At 43.6% G+C, this 20736-nt stretch overlaps 1 protein-coding gene across 4 annotated transcripts in view; it reads right to left on the bottom strand.

The window, feature by feature from the left end:
- Positions 1-20736, bottom strand: part of OSMR (oncostatin M receptor) — a 357084-nt gene that overhangs the window by 122958 nt on the left and 213390 nt on the right. For all 4 annotated transcript variants that reach the window (XM_085631123.1, XM_085631125.1, XM_085631126.1 and 1 more), the window contains 2 exons: positions 11081-11249; positions 2943-3019 (listed from right to left, as the gene is read on the bottom strand). In XM_085631123.1, coding sequence (XP_085487249.1) covers positions 2943-3019; positions 11081-11249 — 246 coding nt within the window. The remainder of the gene's footprint in view (positions 1-2942; positions 3020-11080; positions 11250-20736) is intronic.

Raw genomic sequence — 20736 nt, 5'->3', positions numbered from 1 at the left:
AGCTGATCGTGTAACGAGAAGTATGAGCATAGTACCCAAAGTCTTAAAACTGTAAAACTCAAATTCATTAAGAACAAAAATGATTGTACTGCAAACAAAACGGCTTCACAAGGAGATGTCAAAGCAAAATGAATCACTTGCAAACTATAATGCTAAACAGATCTCAGAGGAGTAGCCGATGAGTCCCCCATGCCAACTTTCTTAAACAAGCATTGGCATGTTATGTTATGTTATGTTATTAAAGCTTGTAGAGCGCACGATTACCCTAAGGTGTCCTGGCGCTAAGCACTGAATACCTGCGACGCAAAGATCTAAAACTGGGAAAAGAGCCATGTCTTAAGATGTTTCCTAAAAGAAGTGAGATCAGAGGAATTTCTCAGGGTGAGAGGCAATTCATTCCAAGCTTTAGAGGCACAGTAGACAAAGCTTCTACCTCCCCAATTTGTTTTCTTACAAGAGGGAGTTTTCACTTGCTTGGAGCCTGTAGACCTTAGATTTCTACTTGGAATATACCATGAGAACTTAGTTTTAAGAAACTCAGGACCTATTCCATTCACAGCCTTGAAAACAATACACAGCGCCTTGAAGCGAGATCTCAGATGGATTGGGAGCCAATGCAATTTTTTAAGTTCTTTCTTAACTGAGAAGAATCTAGGTGTCCCTGTCAGCAGTCTGGCTGCTGCGTTCTGGGCCACCTGCAGTCTATTCAGATGTTGATTTTGGACATTAAGAAATAGACTGTTACAGTAGTCAAGATGCGACATTATAAGTGCCGTCACTACCGTCCTCAAACTCCCTTCAGACAGAAAGAACCTGATTTTCCTAATTATTCTGAGCACCATGAAGCATGCGGAGGTCACCATGCTTACATGGTCACCCATGGTAAGTTTGTTATCTACCACTATACCTAGGTTCTTAGCTTTCCTGGCTGGTGTGGGACAAAGACCCAGATTATCAGGCATATCCAATAGGTCTCGCCTTTGGGACCTTATAAGTGTTTAGCCATGCAACACTTGATGTTGTTGCACCAAGGATATTGTGCTGGATAACTAAACACTTATAAGGTCCCAAAGGCGAGACCTATTGGCTATGCCAATGCTTGTTGTTTTGGGAATCTGGACACCCTAACGCATGGCCGAAACACGAACTACCTCAGACAGCCAATGAAATAGGGAGCCATGAAATGTCCAGACTCACAATCTAGAAAGCACAAACATTGTGCTCTATAATGACATCCATGGCGATATCAGCCTCAACCGGCACTCCTACAGTTCAGAAACGGGCAGAATATTACACCCAGGAATAGAGAGAACACTCCCCCAGAGTCACAAGTTGATGTGCCCGATTAATAGATGGCCCGGTACATGCGCAAAACCAAATTTGATGATCAGAATCATCGCCCGCAGGGCCCCACGCATTATGCCAACACTAGATCCGCTACCACCGGCATGCCGAGCCGATCACGGGATCCCCCATACCTCACCCACACTCTTCCTCTCCCCCCCCCATATATACCAATATATGCTTTTCTCAGCCCCTAAGAAGCACATGTCGCACACAATTCTCGTTATACTGTTCACCCGGTCATTGCAAGAGTGCGGCCGATGCTATTGTTTTCAAGATGCAATCTATTGTAAAATGTTAATAAAGTTTTACAACACAAAAATAATAATATATCTATTTGTGGTAGGTCTACTGCGTAAAAACTAATATGATTAGTTGAAAATGTTGGTATTGTTGATGGTTTTTAATAATGATTGTTTCTTTGGTGTTGATGGCCTAAGACAGAGAAAACATTCATTTCTGTTATATTGGAAATGGTGCACGCAATTAACTTATAGCACCTCTTTTTTTACTTCTTCACATAGGCAGCTAAGAAAACCTTCACCATGAGATACCTAAGCCTTTCATTCTCTCATATATTGCACCTTGCACAGAGGCTGCTTTTATGTTTTACCAAGGAGTCTCCTAGTAAATGTTTAAGATAGATAGTCAGTGACCAGCATGGAAAGAGCAAAGGATTGATGAAAGCCATGGAGCAGGTTTTTTAAAAAGGGGAGCACAACGTAGCACAGCAAACAAAGTTGCTGTGATGTGCTAGGTGAAGAGAGAATCGCCGAGCCATATGTACTTATTTTGCCAAGAATCTGGGTCGGTTTGAGTCACTTTGCATGACTTTGAACCAGTGCAAAATCTTGATAAATCTGCTCCTGTGTTTCTATTTGCTGATGCTACCCAGAATTCAGTTAGCTCTACCCTTGAGGATTTAGCAGTGCTTTATTACTGCTCTGGATCTGGTCAAGTGAAACGAATATAATATAATTCTCCTCCATGGAAGAGTAAAAGACAGGATCTTCGATTCCCTTTCACACACTTTCCACTCTGTGATCGAGCATCAAAGTTTTTGATGATCCCAAATGCAATCACAGGATACACACATAAGAATGATAGTTTACAGAATCTGCATCACTCAAGTAATGATGGAGGTTTTTAGTTTCACACTATAGTTCGGTATCTCTCCTGAAAATGCTAGTTTTCCCCTATTTATTTCTGTTGTCATGCATTGCGCCAATGGTAAAGCAATGAAGATATCATGTGAGATTCTGATATGATAGGAGCTGGAGGTAGCAACAACGTTAGTCTCAGGAATAAGAGGCAGAGTGAAGTCAAGAAGAGCACCCAGATCTCTTTTCACTGGAACAAGTTGACTCAAGGGTTCCTACTCTCAGGCTGCACACTCAGGTGATTACAGTTTTCGTGGATGTCAGAAACCTTCCAGTTATCCGCCTGCACCCTTGGCTAATGGCTCTCTGCATGATTTACAAAATTCAGAACATAATAAGCATTATGTAAAAGTTCATGACTATGCAGTGTTTTGTGCTATTCCTTCTTCTTAACCCAGCAGATATCATTTGGTGTTGGTTAATGTGTTCAGGGCTTACCTTCCAGTATAGAGTTAGACTGCGTCCACCATTCTCGTGAATCACCTCTCTCCAGAAGTCCAGTCCCAATGCGGGCGCTAAAATCAATGAAAGAAGACATTTCTTTGTACATTATAAACTGAGTATCCGCCTCACTTGCAGCAACTTCAGATTTCAGAAACTAGACTGTTCCTTCAACTTGGACACAGTTATCCCTTCTCTCCAACCTTTGTGGAACTGCACAGACTTCTTGCTCCGTGTCGCGTCATCTCCAAATGACTGTGCATGATACATCCTGCCTACTAAGGGCTGCATCCTCCATTATTTGTCTCGATCCTGAAATGCTATTAACAGACCCAGGTTATTATTAGGCACTGCTCCTCAAGGCCAAGTTTAAGAGAAAGAGAACGAGTGGCCGAACCAACGATCACATTGCGAAACCTCTGGCACAAACACAAGTCCTGCAGAAAACCCCTCCCAATGTGTCTGTTCCCATCTTAAGTTGCAGATCAGTCTGAACCAGGAAGCAATACCATGCTGTATGGGCTCTCTATGACACGCAACTCAACACAACACATGACTTCAGTATCACGCATCACGTTGAATGATGGTGACAGCATCTCTCTTTTTCTGTACGACTCCTCCATTGTGGACTCGGAAATGGCCATAGGCTCTAGAATATGTTGGATGCTTGCACTTGCTATTTCAGATACTTTGCAATAACCAAATGCTTGGAGAATGTAGCCATGGGAAATCCTATGTAAGTGCACCATATATTCAGTATGAGTGTGGCTACCTGCTGACTGCTACATGACATGTGGCATGATCAATATCTGTTGAAATGAGCCAGTGATACAAAATGCAACTCTTAAACCAGTGTCCCCGTTGGTTGTGTGGTAGTGGGTGCGACTATCCGCTGTGCCAATATGGGCCTCTGGCATGCCGACAGCCCTGAACCAGACCTATCAATCATTGCTGATCTCATTCACTGCATGAGTGGCGATTATCATTGTTCTTCTCTCAGGTGTACACTTGGAATATTGGTAAATGTGGCAAAGTGGCCTTTATGAGGCACCACCTTGTTGTGTGGTACCGTGCTGGCGCTGTGCCTGTAAAGGTTGCAGTGAATGCATCTTCGAAGGTTGTTCTGGCATAACAAATGACCGAAATATTGCCACTCTCTAGTCTTTAGCATAATCTGTAAACTATTTGTTAAGTGTGGACCAGTAGTTACATCAAGATTATATTTACATCTGTTTAGCTGGTCCAGTGGCATCTTCAGTATTTAGGAAACAGAAGGCCACTTTTTTCCACTATATATAGTTTATGCTTTCATTGTGCCCACATGTTGTGATAATGCCCATTTATAATGTCCCCCATATTTCAAATTTGTAAAAACCAATATTTTAAAAGCAAGACTTCGAAGGATAATGATCATTAAGTGAAGCTGATTTCAGAGACCTAAATTCCAGGAGGTACTATCTTGCCTTTCACAAATAGGATGTTCAGAATTTGGGCAAACTATTATAAGAGGCGATTGGCAATGCCAATATCTCTGGCTTTGATGTGCTAATGCATGCAAACAGCATGTGTGCGTGGTGTGCATGCATGCTTAACACATTAAAGCCAGGTCTAGTGATGAAAGGGCCGTTCTTGCACCCGTAATGCTGGCAAAATCCCAAGCGACTCTCTCTGGTTCTTACACTGATAGCCCAGGCGTGTTTTTTGGAGTTTCGATGGGTGAGCAGGTACAAACCCAGTGGCACATGAGGGCTGAGGCTGTTGGGAGGCAGCGGGAAACTGAAAGCAATGATGAAGGGCGAGCGAAGGTGACTGTCACTCTGTGTCACCATGGACAAGGGTTTCAGTTCTAAACTCTTCATCTACAAATAGCTGCTAACAGGTGTGTTAGTCTAATTAGGTTAAATGAAGCAAACCTGGACTAAAGTACCCAGAATGCATTACGTTGTTATATCAAAGCTAGAAACAGGAAACAGTGTCCGTCCACGATGACATGGTCTGAGTTGTGTGCACGCCTCTGCTCTTCAGACTGTGTGCAGTGTAACCATTGCACTAAAGTATCAAGCCTGGCATAGTTTCATTTGCCAATCATGACTGCCAAATGTAATCCCCCTGTTGGCTGAGTCAAAATGAGAATGACAAAATATCTTAATGTAGCTGACCCAAAGCGACCAATGGCTGACGTGGGTCACACAAAGTCCCTCTTGTAAAATAGGTAAATAATACCAGAAATGGTAATGAAGATGTAGAGGGTTTATTAAATGACCCCATCCACAGAGGACTTGAATCAACTGCCGCAAATGGAACACCTACGCTCCACGCTCCAACATGGAACGTAGAACTTAGAGCAACATCACACTTCTCCCCCTTTACAACATATAACAACATAAAATGAGATAAGTACATACAATTCAACTGTACTCTCTAAGTATAAAAAATATAACTAACAGTTGAACACATCTGTCCTCCCATCACATATGAAATAAAAATAATAATAAAATAAAGAAACAAATCTCAGCCTACTAAATATAAGAATAGAGTCACAACCAACTAAGATCTTACAAAATCCCTAAGATACACAGGGCTCTTTGAAGATCTTACACTCTTGCGAGTAAGATTAAAAGACGGTTTTTGTGAAGAAGAATGATTGCAACCTTCTTTACTACTTCCAATGTCACATTTAGATCCAATATGAACAACACGACTCCGATTCCATATGCGACCATCATTTGTATTTACTGCATTTTTGAAGATCTTCATGACAGTCTTTACATCAGAGAACTTAGACCAGTTGAGACACCCAACAGGCGCTTTAACTTTAACTTTGTCTCCCTCTTTGAATTCCACTAATGTAGCTGACTTTCGAGCATCAAAATATTCTTTCCTTTTCTTTTGTAAATAGTATTCTTTGTCCCTCCACTGACCAATGTCATTGTGTTTTATACCCTTATCCAAAGTCATCCAACCAGGGCATATAATAGTATTTGCAGATCTACCTTTAAATAATTCAAAAGGAGCCTTTCCTGTCGAAGAGTGAGGAGTAAATCTGTAGGCTGTGATCCTTCTTTGCAACTCCTCCCTCCAATTCAAACTGTTGACTCTTGCTAATTGAATACTTTCTTTCAAAGTCTTATTCAATCTTTCTATTGCTCCATTGGTCTCCGGATTATAAAGCGAGTATTTTTTATGTACTATTCCACACTTACTCAAATATTCCTCCATATCACCTGAGCAAAACTGTGGACCATTATCTGACAGCAAAGAACCTGGAAAACTTTCACGTTTAAAAACTTCTCTAAAAACTTAATAACAGCCTGAGTAGAAATATCACGAACATAGCTCACTTCAATCCATCGTGAATATAGATCAAGTAAAACTATCAAATATGGGGTGTGATGCTCACCATGAAGAGGTCCAACGATGTCAATGGCTATTTCATCCCAGGGACACATGGGTAACCTTCTACAGACCATCGGAGTTTGTCTGGATTTAAGAATCTTGTCACTCATGGAACAAGGAACACAATCACGCACCAAGCGCTCCACCATCAAATCCAGACCAAGCCACCAAAAATCCTGCCTAATCCGCTCCTTAGTTTTACAAATGCCCATGTGCCCCTCATGAGCCATTTTTATAATGTTGTCTCTCAAACCCAGAGGAGGAACCAACCTCGTCCCTCTGGTTAAAATGCCGTTACCGATGGCAAGCTCATCACACACCATTAACCAAGGCTTCTCCAGCTTGTTGCCTTTATTTTGTGAAATCATGTCCATAACTTTCAGCATTTCCTTGTCCTTCTTTACTTCATCTCTCCATTCATCTTCCTTGATACCACCTGAGGTGATGTCACAAACACTCACATCAAACTCCTCAACAATGTCTTCATCTCTTTTAACATCCTGACAATCTACAGTATCTACCAAACGTGATAAACAATCTGCGGAAACATTACATGCTCCTGGAATATATTCCATTGAAAAATAAAATTCCTGGAGCGATATCACTCACCTCCTGATTCTAGCAGAAATGGAGTCCAAGCCTTTTTTCTCAAAAATCTCTTTCAATGGTTTGTGATCAGACCTTACAATGAACCGAGTACCCCAAACAAATTTCTTAAATTTGTTCAAAGCCCAAAAGATGGCTAATGCCTCCTTCTCAATAACCGAGTAATTTATCTCAGCTCCTCTTAGACACCTTGACGCACAGGCGACCAAACACTCCTGAGAATCTCTTTTCTGGATTAGCAATGCACCAAGTCCTTTGTTACTCGCATCCGTCACAATATACGTTAAATCACCTGGTTTGTAGGCCTGTAAATCAGGTGCATTTCTCAGATCAAGCTTAACATTCATGAACTCTACCTTACATACCTCATTCCACACAAACTCCGTTTTCTTGGAGAGTAAACTCCTTAACTGACAGGTTTTATTTGCAAAGTTTTTTATAAATTTACTATAAAATTTGGCCATACCCAGAAATGAAGCTAGCTCTTCTTTCGAACACGGTTCCTTCAGATTTACAATAGTGTCTACCAGCTCCTTTTTCGGTTTTACACCATTACCAGATATGTGATGACCCAAATAGTCTACTTGAGTCACACCAAACTTGCACTTCTCAAAACGTAGAGTCAACCCAGCTTTTATCAATCTGCTCAACACTTTCTCAACTCTCCCATCATGTTCTTCCATAGTCTTGCCAAAAATTAACAAGTCATCCTGATAACACCTGACTCCTTTGATTCACTTGACCACCTCATTCATAATCCTCTGAAAAACAGAAGCGGCAGAAACCAGTCCGAAAGGCATCCTTACAAACTTGAAAGCTCCCATAGGTGTAAAAAAAGCAGTAAGTTCCTGTGAACTCTTCCCTAAGGGCACCTGGTGATACGCCGAAGCTAAATCCAGTGTACTAAACTAACAAGCACCATCTAAAGTCGAAACCATCATATCTATGTTAGGCAAAGGGAACTTATCCACCACCACCTCCTTATTGAGTGCACGTAAGTCCACACATAGACGAATCTCATTATTGCTTTTTCTAGCAACGAAAGAGGGGGCCAACCATTCCGTCGCCTCGACCGGCTCAATTACACCTGCAACCAACACTCTATCAATTTCTTTTTGTACAGAATCTTGCACACTCAGAGGAATTCTCCTAACCTTCGTCACAACAGGTTTTGCACCTAACTTCAATTTTATACAATGGTTGTACCCTTTCAAACAACCTAACGTGTTCTTGAATAACTCTCCAAATCTTTTTACATACTTTTCACCACTATTCTCAATAGACTGCACCTTCACAGGTGGATTGCCATTTGGATCAAGAATAATACCAAGCCTCGCTTGGTGTGACCAACTCAGTAAATTATCCCCTCTCTCTGCTACATAGATCTTTGCATCCGTAAATCTCTCTTTGCACTCCAGACAAGCCTGAAAATATCCCAACATCTTTATGGGAGTGCCCCCATAACCTGTTGGTCTAACATCAGTTCTTAATAATTTTATTTTATCTTTGAAGTACTTCTCAAAAATCTCTTTAGAGATAAAAGTGAGATGTGAACAGGAATCGAATTTCATCTTTATCTCCACATTTTCTATCTTTACCCATTCTGAGGGATGTTCCAAACCACACACCTCATTCACTTGAAAACTGACCTCTTTCACATCAAACTTACCACCCCTTTTGTTTCGGAAACGACAGTTCTTTGAAAAATGCCCTCTTTTCCCACAAAAGTTACAAACCACACTCAGTGCAGGACAAAAACTTGCATTGGCCCTATGACCACTTCTCCCACACCGATAACAAGTTCCCTGGAAAGGTATCACATTTTTTTTCTTCTTCCCCAGATTTCTCTTTTTTCTCATCTCCTCCACTCTTCTTATTATCAATATCAGTCTTTTTTACTTCCTGGCATACAACTTCCTCTACTTTCTCTTGTGCCACTGTAGACCTCCCTACTTTGCTCAATTCGCTAACACATTTTAACATGTGTTCCACCCTTTTTGCAATAACCATTACCTCTTCTAATGGTGGTTTATCTTTTAGCCAAAGTTCCTCTCTTATTTTGTCACTTCCACATTTTAGTACAAACTGATCACGTATTCTTTCTTCTACCAGTTCCCCAAATTTGCAGCTTGACGCCAGTTTCCTAAGAGCAGTCACAAATTCCTCCACCGTCTCTTCCTTTCCCTGTTCTCTTAATCCAAAATAATAATGTTCCATAATGGTACTTACTTTTGGAAGATAATGAATGTCCAATTGTTTTACACATATCCCATATTCATTTAACCCTCTCTGACATATTTGGCTTAGTGGTGGTAAATTTTCCAACACTTCTTGCCCCTCTCCGCCTAAACAGTGAAGTAAAAGCGCCTGCTTTCTCTCCGCACTCAAATTCGCACCACACACCCTTGCATAATTTTCAAAAATCTTCTTCCATTTTTGCCATTTCACTCGTGGTTCCCCAGGGCTAGACAAGAAAAATGGTGGGGCAGTAACATTTTGCATTTTAAATTTTGTTCTAACAAAATTTTTAATCCCCCCAAAAAATTAAAAAACGACATTCCCTTCCTTATCCTTCAAAAGTTAAAATAGAATACAACAGTACTACCAATTTCCTCAAATCCAGGTTCAAAAAAATAATATATACATAAAATTATGCACATTTTCCCAAAAATATGACAAGCCTTTTTTCATTAGGTGTGCTTGTCACCGTGTGTTTTTAGTTTTTAGATATAAGTGCTCTTCCTCTTTTTCTAATCTCCAAAATGACCAGAACTCCTTTCAAATATGGCACCACTTGCAGAACACCGACCCTCCAGTCACAGTCTATACAAACTGTTTTCTTTTTTAGTATCCGATTATAAAAAACGGCTGCCTCCGTTGTTCCACGCACTCAATTGGCCTTCTTTTTACCGCAGATTGCGCTTGTTTTACCAGCGCAGCCCTTGCGTGACATTCAGGCTCTTCTCCAAGGGCGATAGGGCATGATACTCACAAACTTCCTTACTCATCCATGGAAATGAAACGCATGCGCGATCTGCGTTCCAGCAGACTCTTCACCACGCGCATGCCACAGTACCTCTTCAAATTTGTTTCTCCATGGCCCAAAAGACGTCGGCGGAGAACCGCTACACGGGTAAGGTGTTTCCGCGATCCCCCTCTTCCGTTCTTTTCCTTTTCCCTTTGGATTCCTTCTTTCAAAATTCGTTCCTCAGCATTCACGTTACTCCCTCTCCGCGTTGGGGTCAATTAGCCCACTTATCCTCCTCACGCGATCGTCGCCAGTGTAAAATTGGTAAATAATACCAGAAATGGTAATGAAGATGTAGAGGGTTTATTAAATGACCCCATCCACAGAGGACTTGAATCAACTGCCGCAAATGGAACACCTACGCTCCACGCTCCAACATGGAACGTAGAACTTAGAGCAACATCACACCTCTCTTTTCATGACAAAAGGTGTTGTCCATCGCCAGACGTACACTTGAATATAAAGTAGAAACACATTCTAAAACTATTTAGCTACAGTCATTTATTTCATAGTATGTTTAAATATACATCCCTGTCTAGCTGTTCTCAAATACCATTGATTACAATGAAATGCGCTTATAGTCCACTTAGAATGAAGGATGCCTGTTGAGTGGAATGACATCCATGTCATTGAGTTAATATGTCATTATAGAAATGTGGAATCTTGTTGTTGCCTGGTGAGCATTTTGGAATGTGTGGTTCTTTAACGGCGTGGAAGCTGACTGGTGCTAGAGGTGCTCTGTTCTCCTCACCGATGGGTTTTATATGTTTATATTAAATAAACATTTCTTCATCCATCCATCGACCAAAGACTCGTTTTTACATTGGCGACGAGGATGGGATGAAATTAACCTGAATGTAATCAAGCAGAATATGGGTGGCACGAGTCACCAACCCATAAACATATCAAGCCATGATACAGCCTTCCATGGTGGGTACTGCTGCTTAAATGTATTTCCTAAGGTACAAAGAGGGAAGCATGGTACAGTGTAAAGGGCATGTGCTTTATGTAAGTATAAACATACTTATTGGAAAACGACAGTGTTTGAAAAACGGGCCGAGGTACTTTTTATGACTCACCAAATTATTAAATAACCTTAACTTACCAGCTTCTATGGTTGTGAACGTCACACTTCTACTCCAGTCACTCCACTTCCAAAAATGTACAGCTGTCCCACAGCGTACCCTCAGGGTGTACTTTGTGTATGGTTGCAATCCATTTATGTCAGCCAGGTACAACTCAGATGTTGTCTTTCCCTCTGTTGTTGTATTGTACTACAATTTAAATAAAAAATACTTTTAATGTCCACATTTAGAAATGTGCACTGTTGGAAATCAATGTGCATTATTTAGAAATGAGGAAATACTGAAGAGGCTTGAATCTGGATATTCTCATTTAAATAATTTGACCAAGCACAGTGTTAGACTGCCGTTTTGGGCAGTGTGGCGCTGCCGGATAGCTCAGCTTGAAAGTACCAGTCTGCGTTCAGTTCAATCATTTGTTTATTTAAGACATTGCCTCTTAAACTACAATACGAATCATAAAAATCCATTAACAATCACATACAGTTAATAAAAATGACAAATAATTCATCGAGACAATTTACAAAATGTAATCATAATACAACATCATTTAATGACATTAAAAATCTAGCCAGAGCACACACTACATCCATGAATTGCATTAAAAATAAAAACGCAGTGCTAACAATCTAGAACTAATATTTTATTTAAAAAAATTAGGTTCTAAAATTTTTCGACCCAAAGTAAAAAAAAGTATTGACAATCTAAAAGTATATCTCTTGTCGTGCAATGCATCCAACCCGCATCCACACAACCCTTCTTCATTCTTATAGGAGCGCACCCCTGAAGGGTGTGCCTGGGGACGGTATAATCCTATTCGAAATTTAAAAATAGTGTACGCAGTATTGAGTTCGGGAGGCAACAGAGATAAAAAAAAGAAGTGTTAGCCTCCCAAACTTCTTAATTCTGCAACTGAGGACCTTAAGTATTAGGATTCCTTTCTCCTGACTCTTTCTCGCCCAGTTCGGATAGTTCTTTCCTAGAGTAAATAAAAGGAAGAGCTACTCTATAAATATTAATTCACAGTTCACCTGCCATCACCTATAGCTGGATTCTTATCTTTTAGCCTGGTTGAGGTGACACATAATAATCTCATCCCTACATAGCGTAGCTATTTAGGGTTGTTTGGATGTTACCAGTTTACTCCAGAACCTCAGTATTCGAATCAATGGACCAGGATTGGAGCCCAGTGTCCATCCTAATAGCCAGACCCATTGTACATTTGGGAAGGGATAACAGATTTATTAGGTAACAGCCTTCTACCTTAACCCAATCTAAGGTGCTACATAAGCCGGGCACTTCTGCTCCACATAGAACTTGTGGCACGAGCGATGCTTTGTAAGCTATTAGGACTTGGTAAAACAAGGGTCTACCATAATCTTGTTTAAATTTCCTTAAGCCGACAGTGATCGGTAGCGCCTTTACTTTAGTGGCTCAATTATGGGAAGACCACGTCAATGATTTATTAAAAACCATACCTAAATTCCCGAATTCTGTGGTTTACTCAATTCTGGACTGCCTAAAGTTATGTGCATTCTTACCAAAGGCCATAACTTTAGTTTTGTTATTAATGGTTAACTTATTTTTTGTCAGATTCAGATGATTTCCTTTGTAAACCAATGGGGGCAAAGAGAGTGCCCACACACATCCTTGGCGCAGCCTTTATTAATACTTATCTTCCGAGAGCGGCTACCTTTGGCATACAATTCCACCTGGGCTCAGTTTTTGCTGTGGAGCACTTTTAATTTCTTTCTTTCCAATTTGGCCCACAGAATTTCCTGTTCCACCAAATCGAAGGCGGCCCGGAAATCCACAAAATTAGTATATAGAGAACCTCCACTTCCTGTGGCTTCTTTTGCTATATCCCAAAGACTAAAATAATAAACGATAGTGGAGTGCTCAGCTTTAAAGCCACTCTGTTCGAGCAGGATCAGACATATCTATTCACTCCATCGGGTTAGATCCTGGAGAAAATGGTTTGCGGAAAGTTTTGCACCCACATCAATCAAACTAATCAACCAATAGTTTTTAGAATCTGCTGGGTCACCCTTTTTAAGGATAGATTTTATGATGGCACCTTGCCAGTTCTCAGGGTAAGTCAGAGTAGGCGTAAATTTCTTGATCACTTCAAACAACAAGCATTTGCAATGCAATAGGTCTCGCATTTATAAGAGTTTGAGCTATTGGCATTGTAAAATGACAATGCCTTTTATTTATGTTTTGGTTTTAAAACAAATAAAAGGCATTGTCATTTACAATGTCAGTAGCATAAACTCGCATAAAAGCAGTGTGTGGAGTGCGGCAGTGTGCGGCGAGCAGCAGTGTGCGGGCGTGCAGCAGTGTGAGGCATGCAGCAGTGTGCGGCGTGCAGCAGTGTGTGGCGTGCAGCAGTGTGTGGCGTGCAGCAGTGTGTGGCATGCAGCAGTGTGCGGCGTGCAGCAGTGTGTGGCGTGCAGCAGTGTTTCGTGTAGCAGTGTGAGGCATGCAGCACTGTGTGGCGTGCAGCGGCGTGCAGCTGTGTGCGGCGTGCAGCAGTGTGCTGCGTGCAGCAGTGTCGTGCAGCATGCAGCAGTGAGTAATGCAGCAGTGTGCAGCAGTGTGCGGCGTGCAGCAGTGTGTGCCGTACAGCAGTGTGTGCCGTGCAGCAGTGTTTCGTGTAGCATTGTGCGGCGTGCAGCAGTGTGTGGTGTGCAGCAGTGTGTGGTGTGCAGCAGTGTGTGGCATGCAGCAGTGTGTGGCGTGCAGCAGTGTGTGGCAGGCAGCAGTGTTTCGTGTAGCAGTGTGCGGCGTGCAGCAGTGTGTGGCGTGCAGCAGTGTGTGGCGTGCAGCGGCATGCAGCAGTGTGTGGCGTGCAGCAGTGTGTGGTGTGTAGCAGTGTGCGGCGTGCAGCAGTGTGCGACGTGCAGCAGTGTGCGGCATGCAGCAGTGTTTTGTGTAGCAGTGTGAGGCATGCAGCACTGTGTAGCATGCAGCGGCATGCAGCAGTGTGCTGCGTGCAGCAGTGTCGTGCAGCATGCAGCAGTGAGTAATGCAGCAGTGTGCAGCAGTGTGTGGCGTGCAGCAGTGTGCGGCGTGCGGCGTGCAGCAGTGTGTGCCGTGCAGCTGTGTGTGGCGTGCAGCAGTGTTTCGTGTAGCATTGTGCGGCGTGCAGCAGTGTGTGGCATGCAGCAGTGTGTGGCGTGCAGCAGTGTGTGCCGTGCAGCAGTGTGTGGCGTGCAGCAGTGTTTCGTGTAGCAGTGTGCGGCGTGCAGCAGTGTGCGGCGTGCAGCAGTGTGCGGCGTGCAGCAGTGCATGGCGTGCAGCAGTGTGTGGCGTGCAGCAGTGTGTGGCATGCAGCGGCATGCAGCAGTGTGTGGCATGCAGCAGTGTGCGGCGTGCAGCAGTGTGCGGCGTGCAGCAGTGTGAGGCGTGCAGCAGTGTGCGGCGTGCAGCAGTGTGTGGCGTGCAGCAGTGTGCGTCATGCAGCATGCAGCAGTGAGTAATGCAGCAGTGTGCAGCAGTGTGTGGCGTGCAGCAGTGTGCGGCGTGCAGCAGTGTGTGCCGTGCAGCAGTGTGTGGCGTGCAGCAGTGTTTCGTGTAGCATTGTGCAGCGTGCAGCAGTGTGTGGCGTGCAGCAGTGTCTGGCGTGCAGCAGTGTCTGGCGTGCAGCAGTGTTTCGTGTAGCAGTGTGCGGCATGCAGCAGTGTGCGGTGTGCAGCTGTGTGCGGCGTGCAGCAGTGTGAGGCATGCAGCAGTGTGTGGCGTGCAGCAGTGTGTGGTGTGTAGCAGTGTGTGGTGTGCAGCAGTGTGAGGCGTGCAGCAGTGTGAGGCGTGCAGCAGTGTGAGGCGTGCAGCAGTGTGTGGCGTGCAGCAATGTGTGGCGTGCAGCAGTGTGTGGCGTGCAGCAGTGTGGCGTGCAGCAGTGTGAGGCGTGCAGCAGTGTGAGGCATGCAGCAGTGTTTCGTGTAGCAGTGTGAGGCGTGCAGCAGTGTGCGGCGTGCAGCAGTGTGTAATGCAGCAGTGTGCGTAGCAGTGTGTGGCGTGCGGTAGTGTGCGGCGTGCAGCAGTGTGCGGCGTGCAGCAGTGTGCGGCGTGCAGCAGTGTGTGGCGTGCAGCAGTGTGTGGCGTGCAGCAGTGTGTGGCGTGGTTTGTAAACAACAAGAAAAGCGGACATCAAAGGAAGGGTGGGAGGGAACGAGCATATGGGGTGTGAGTTATAACGAAAGTTAATTGTTGTAAGAGGGGATGCAGGAAGTGAGGCCGAGCGCGTGCTGGCGAAAGCAGTCTGCTGCTTTCAAGTCCGATGCCAGATGCCAGCTTCGCGCTTGAATGCCTCACATGCACTGGCCATAAACCGCATTCCTAAGGTCTTGTGCCCCTTACTAAATCTCTCTGAATGCATGAGGCGGTGCACGCGCAGGAAGTAGCTGGTGGCAAATGGAATGCGCGTAGTTGTGCACGTAACCGCCACCCGATCCGCCTGGGAAGCCTTTGGGAGCATTTTCTGAAGCCCCTACATAAGTCTCGCTGAGTGATCGCTTACGCGATAGCCAGGCGAGACCTAAAAACATTTCGGTCACCAATTTAAATTGTTCTTCATCCAAGTGCCAAATCATCCAGTCCATCAGATCCGGTTAACTTTATCTGTGTGATGGTATCCCTAACTGCGGAATCAGACAATGTAGAAAGAAACTCAATGTCAATAGGAGAAACATTACATCATCCTCTTCCCCAGCATATATTGCTGATAAATAGTCCAAACAACCATCTTCTTCCTGTTCTTATGTTCCTACCATAAATCCCTAAGTGCACCAATTTCCAAAATGTCTGCACATCATTAGTATAGATTACCTCTATCATTCCGTCCCAAATCATTTTATAAAATAGCCCTTTGCTCTGCTTTAGTCTTGCTTTGTATTTCCTGTACATTTCATAATATGAACTACTGTCAGTATGTGGGATGCTTGCACATTTCATTTTCTTTAACTTCTTTTTCACCTCATGGCAATCAGCATCAAACCTTCTTTTCAGTTGTAGATTGTAAACAGTGGTCTTTGTAAAAGGAGTGTTTGCATTACCTTTCAAGCAGTTGCCCAAGTCTTGAATTGTTACTTTGTACTTATTGATGAGGTTACTGGTTACCAAGGCCAATCTGGTTATGTCAGTATGTTTTTACAAATCAGGAAAGATTTGAATATGATGGACAACTATACTATCAATAAGACATCTTGGAAATTCCATGTCAAGGGTAAGAACTCTATTTCTAGCTAGTAGTTTCAATTTAAACTAGACCCTTAGGGGAAGATGATCACTTCCCATCAGTGTGAGAGGCAGAAAGACCCTAATTATGAGTAATTGACAAACCTGGACAAAAATTGAACTGTTTAGAGTTCCAAATTTAAATGTCTGGGTTGCCGGAGAGTCAACTGGAAATGACCATACATTGCAGAAAAAGTTATAGCTCTCCAGATATTTTTGCATCAACCCCGCTACCCTTGAGCTTATGCACTTGGGGAAAATAGCCAGCAGAATTGTGTAAACCCTCATCAGATTACCAGAGTTGGCTTCCTCCTCTCGGGGTTTTAGGTGCATATTGAAGTTACCAAAAATTCCAATCATGGCTTTGGTAAAGCGTGTAGAAATCTGGTCTGTCAATTATGTGACAATTATTTAGAGTTATAGGGGATTTCCATGAAGTTTATGTGCACATTTAATATATATTAATATTCTCAACTGCTGCATTATTGAGCAACAAATCAATATTACTTGCATGCAAAAATTCAATTTCAATTTCATAGGTAACAGAGTGACCTTTTTAGCAATCCGGGTTTGTACTAAAGTAATTCCCTCACCCGAGTTGCACCCTGAGATGTTCGAAACTGCATCAGACAAATTGAATATAGTGTGGTGCTATTTTATTTTGACAACAAAAATCAGTCCTCACACCGGTCCTTTCAAGCAGGACCCGCTGGTACTACTAGACTGCCCTAAGGAACAATCCAATCCAATCCAACTCATAACAAACATGTAAGCACCTAGGAAGTATCCATGTATGTCCTGGTACCATACAGCAGCAACATATTTATGAGTGTATGTGCCATTACATTTCTCTTGTAACATGCTGTCTCCCACCTTTAAAAGCCAGAGCCCACCTCACTCATTGAGATCTAATAACAACAAGCATTGGTAATGCCTTTCTGTCTGAATTAAACACACTGCACCCACCATTCACAAATTCATTATACTCACTCTGAATTTAAATGGGAACACCTCTCACTCTGTACTTATACAGACACATCACTCACCATGCACTCACACACCATGCATCCTGCACTCCTACACCTCCTAACTATTGCACATGCCGCACTTACCCTGTAGTCACACACCACATACCCTGATCCTACTCACTGCCCACCTTGCACTCAGACATCAATCACTCACCTCTCACTGGACACCCACGTACAACTAAAACAAATCTCAACCTGACTGCTCAACCTTCACTCACCCACCTCACTTTGCACACTCCTATACCTGTCACGCCACACACCGCTCACCTTCTTCTCACGTACTGCTCACCCTGTACATTCAGAAACTCCACACCCTTCAATTGCACGCTACTAACCCCTGCACTCAAAACTCACCCCACAGTCACACTGCCCACATACGTCTCAGCTTACAGTCACATCACTGGCACACACAACTCATGCTGACTGCTCACCCAGCCCTCACACAACACTCATTCTACACATTTAAATACCAATCACCCTGAGCTCACCATGCATACTTATGCACTGCTAACTTTGCAAATGTATTGTATTGTATATGCTTTATTTCGACAACTTGTGTCATAAAAGCTTCAAGAGACATTTAAGAAGAAAATAGAAAAAGTGCAAATTGACATATATTACAGCAAAATAGTCCAAAAAAGTGTACACGGACAGTCCATAGAAATGCACTATTGCACCACAATAAATCATACAGTTGTCGAAAGCTACACAATAAAACTATTAAAAAGTTCATTAGTAAAAAGTGGTTTACGTTAAAAACTGTTAAAGAGTGCAAGCCTGACAATCCTTCCTGGTGCAGGCCTCATAATAAGCACAATGTAGAATCCCCAATACATGCTCATTAAAAAAAAACAAGTTAAGCCCTCTTTCAGGTGACAGCAGAGGTAATCTAATATAAAGTGCCAGTGCATAAGATGAGGTCTCAGATGGAGGATTAAACAGCTATCAAGTGCTATAATAATTTCATCGCAACTTCTGGGGTACAATGTAAGGCCTCTTCTGGCAGGGCTTTTCGCCTAAATAGCCAGGCATGGCTTAGGAACTTGGCCACACCACACACAAAAAAAGCTCTTGGGTCAGACCTAAGAATGCGCAGTGCAACCAGGTGGTCCTGCGTGCCCAGTTGTCGGCAGATTGGTTTTAGCCATTTGGACCTTGGTGCATTATACGCTGGTTAAACAAACATAACATGAGCAGCACACTCCAGCGGGGCTCTGCAGCACGGACAATCTTCTGGTGTCTGAATGGGTGGGGGCCATTTTGCAGTTAATGCGCAGACGGGGAGCGTGCTGAACCTGAAATGAATGTACAGCGTCCTGTCCCTCGGGACCTGAATTATATCTAAATAGGGCTCAAGGCGTCTAGTCTGCGTATGTAGGTAGAATTCTTCCATCAATCTGCCCACATTGGGTTTACTGATTTCCTTGCTGTCCACCCAATCCCAATACATTTGTTTGAGCTCCTCTTTACTTGGTGGATCTTGCCTGTCTCAATGTCCTTAAAAGCCCAGAGCTGTCAGTGTTTTCCTGATATTCGAAATCCATCTAATTCTGTGGCCTACATCTATATGTATGACCTCAGTGAGTGCTTCTGCGTATTTGGAAAGTTTGGGGGTCCACCTAATACGAGCCCAAAAGAGCAGTGGGCACAATTTTGCTATGTCGCTGATCGACCGCCTGCCCATATCGAGCATTAAAGGTGTTAATGGGATGTTGCGGGGAAGCATCACCAGTTCCTCGAAAATGTATGTTCAGATCTACAAATGTCATCGACATTATCAAACCACCATAGCTTGGATCCAAAAAGAGCTGGGCTAACTGCTTTGGCGTCATAAACCATAAGGGAAAATGCATCCTGCTCTTACACCGCTCATCCTGCACGTAGATACCGCTAACTCTGCACACAGACCGACTCAGACACCACTCACACACCTCTCACTCAGCACTGACACAAGTTACCCTGCACACACACAGCTGTCACCCTGTACTCACATTGCTCATATGCCTCTCACCCTGCACACTCACACACCACTCATCCTGCACATTCACACTGCTCACATTGCACATTCAAACACAACCTACTCTGCCATGAGGCACGCCTCATGCTGTGCACTCACACTTCTCTTATGCAGTGATCACACACATCTCATTTTGAACCCTTGCATCACTCATACACCTTTCACCCGGATTTCACTCACCACTCACTTCACACTCGCCCTCTGCACCCCGCAGCCCACACACACACTGCTCACCCTGCAACTCACACACCACTCACACTGTACGAACATCGCTCACATTGCACTCTGGCACAGATCACACAAACACCACTGATTCTGCATAGTTCACCCTGCACTCATACACCATTCACAAACCTCTACTTCTGAATTCACACCATTCACATACCTCTCACCCGCACTAACAAACCAATAAAACAGACGGCTAACCCTGCACCTGCACACTTCTTGTCTTACAAACACTCACACCTCGCATACCCTGAAAATTCACACACTGCTCTCATTCAGACATTGCCCTTTTATAGGGCCTCCTCATCCCAGTCCCTACATTAGTCAGGTGATCCCGCCTCCTGGCAGGCCTCTGAAATGTTAGTCTGTTTTTTATTTTTAGTATGTAAACCCCTTCCACCCTCGGCCATGCCTGTTCTTTTTCCTGTCCCTAGATGAGCTGTCAGAACATGACGTGTAGTTGAAAACATTGTAAGTGCAACTTTTGTATTTCTCCTAAAAATGTATCATTTCACATTTGCGTTGAGGAATTTATGCCGTTGTTGATGGATTGCACTAGCCTTATGACTCGGGCGCTGAGGGTATTCTAGCAACAGACACAATAAGATAACGGACAGAGTGCTGAAACGTTTCAGACACTCACCCCAGTCACTGATCTGGGGTGAATCCCTCATCCTTCTTCTGCTCGCTATATGCAAACCAGTCTTGACCCTGTTACTCGTGGGAGCAGTCCAGCCCAAACTGCCAGGCCAGGTCCTCCCTGGACTGGAAACAAGAATCCTGGGACCAGTTTCGGGGCATCACCCCATATCAGCCAGGCTAGCTTGAATCCAGGGGCCAAGTGAGCAAGGGACCTCAGTCTGGGCATACCCTGGCCATCTGTTTCCCTGATTTATTCCTGGGCAGAGTCAAACTTCAGGGCCTTGAGGGCTGTTTACATTCAGAGTCAAATGAACTTACATTTGACCAGCATGAACAGCAACCTGCCATCTTCAGGTCTGCACTACTGTTCAGGGACATTTGTCTCTGGTTCAGGGAGCCATGGGTGGACCTCTTTGCGTCTCCTCACAATGCCGGCCTTCTACGGTTCTGTTCCAAAGTGGTTTGTCCTTAGCCTTGGGCGGTGGATGTCCTGTCAATCTCCTGGTCCTCTGGCCTTCTGTATGCCTTA

Source organism: Triturus cristatus, chromosome 2_1 (assembly GCF_964204655.1).
Source record: "Triturus cristatus chromosome 2_1, aTriCri1.1, whole genome shotgun sequence".
NCBI lineage: Eukaryota > Metazoa > Chordata > Amphibia > Caudata > Salamandridae > Triturus > Triturus cristatus.
Note: the sequence above shows the minus strand (reverse complement) of the source record. Positions and strands in the feature narration are given on the sequence as shown.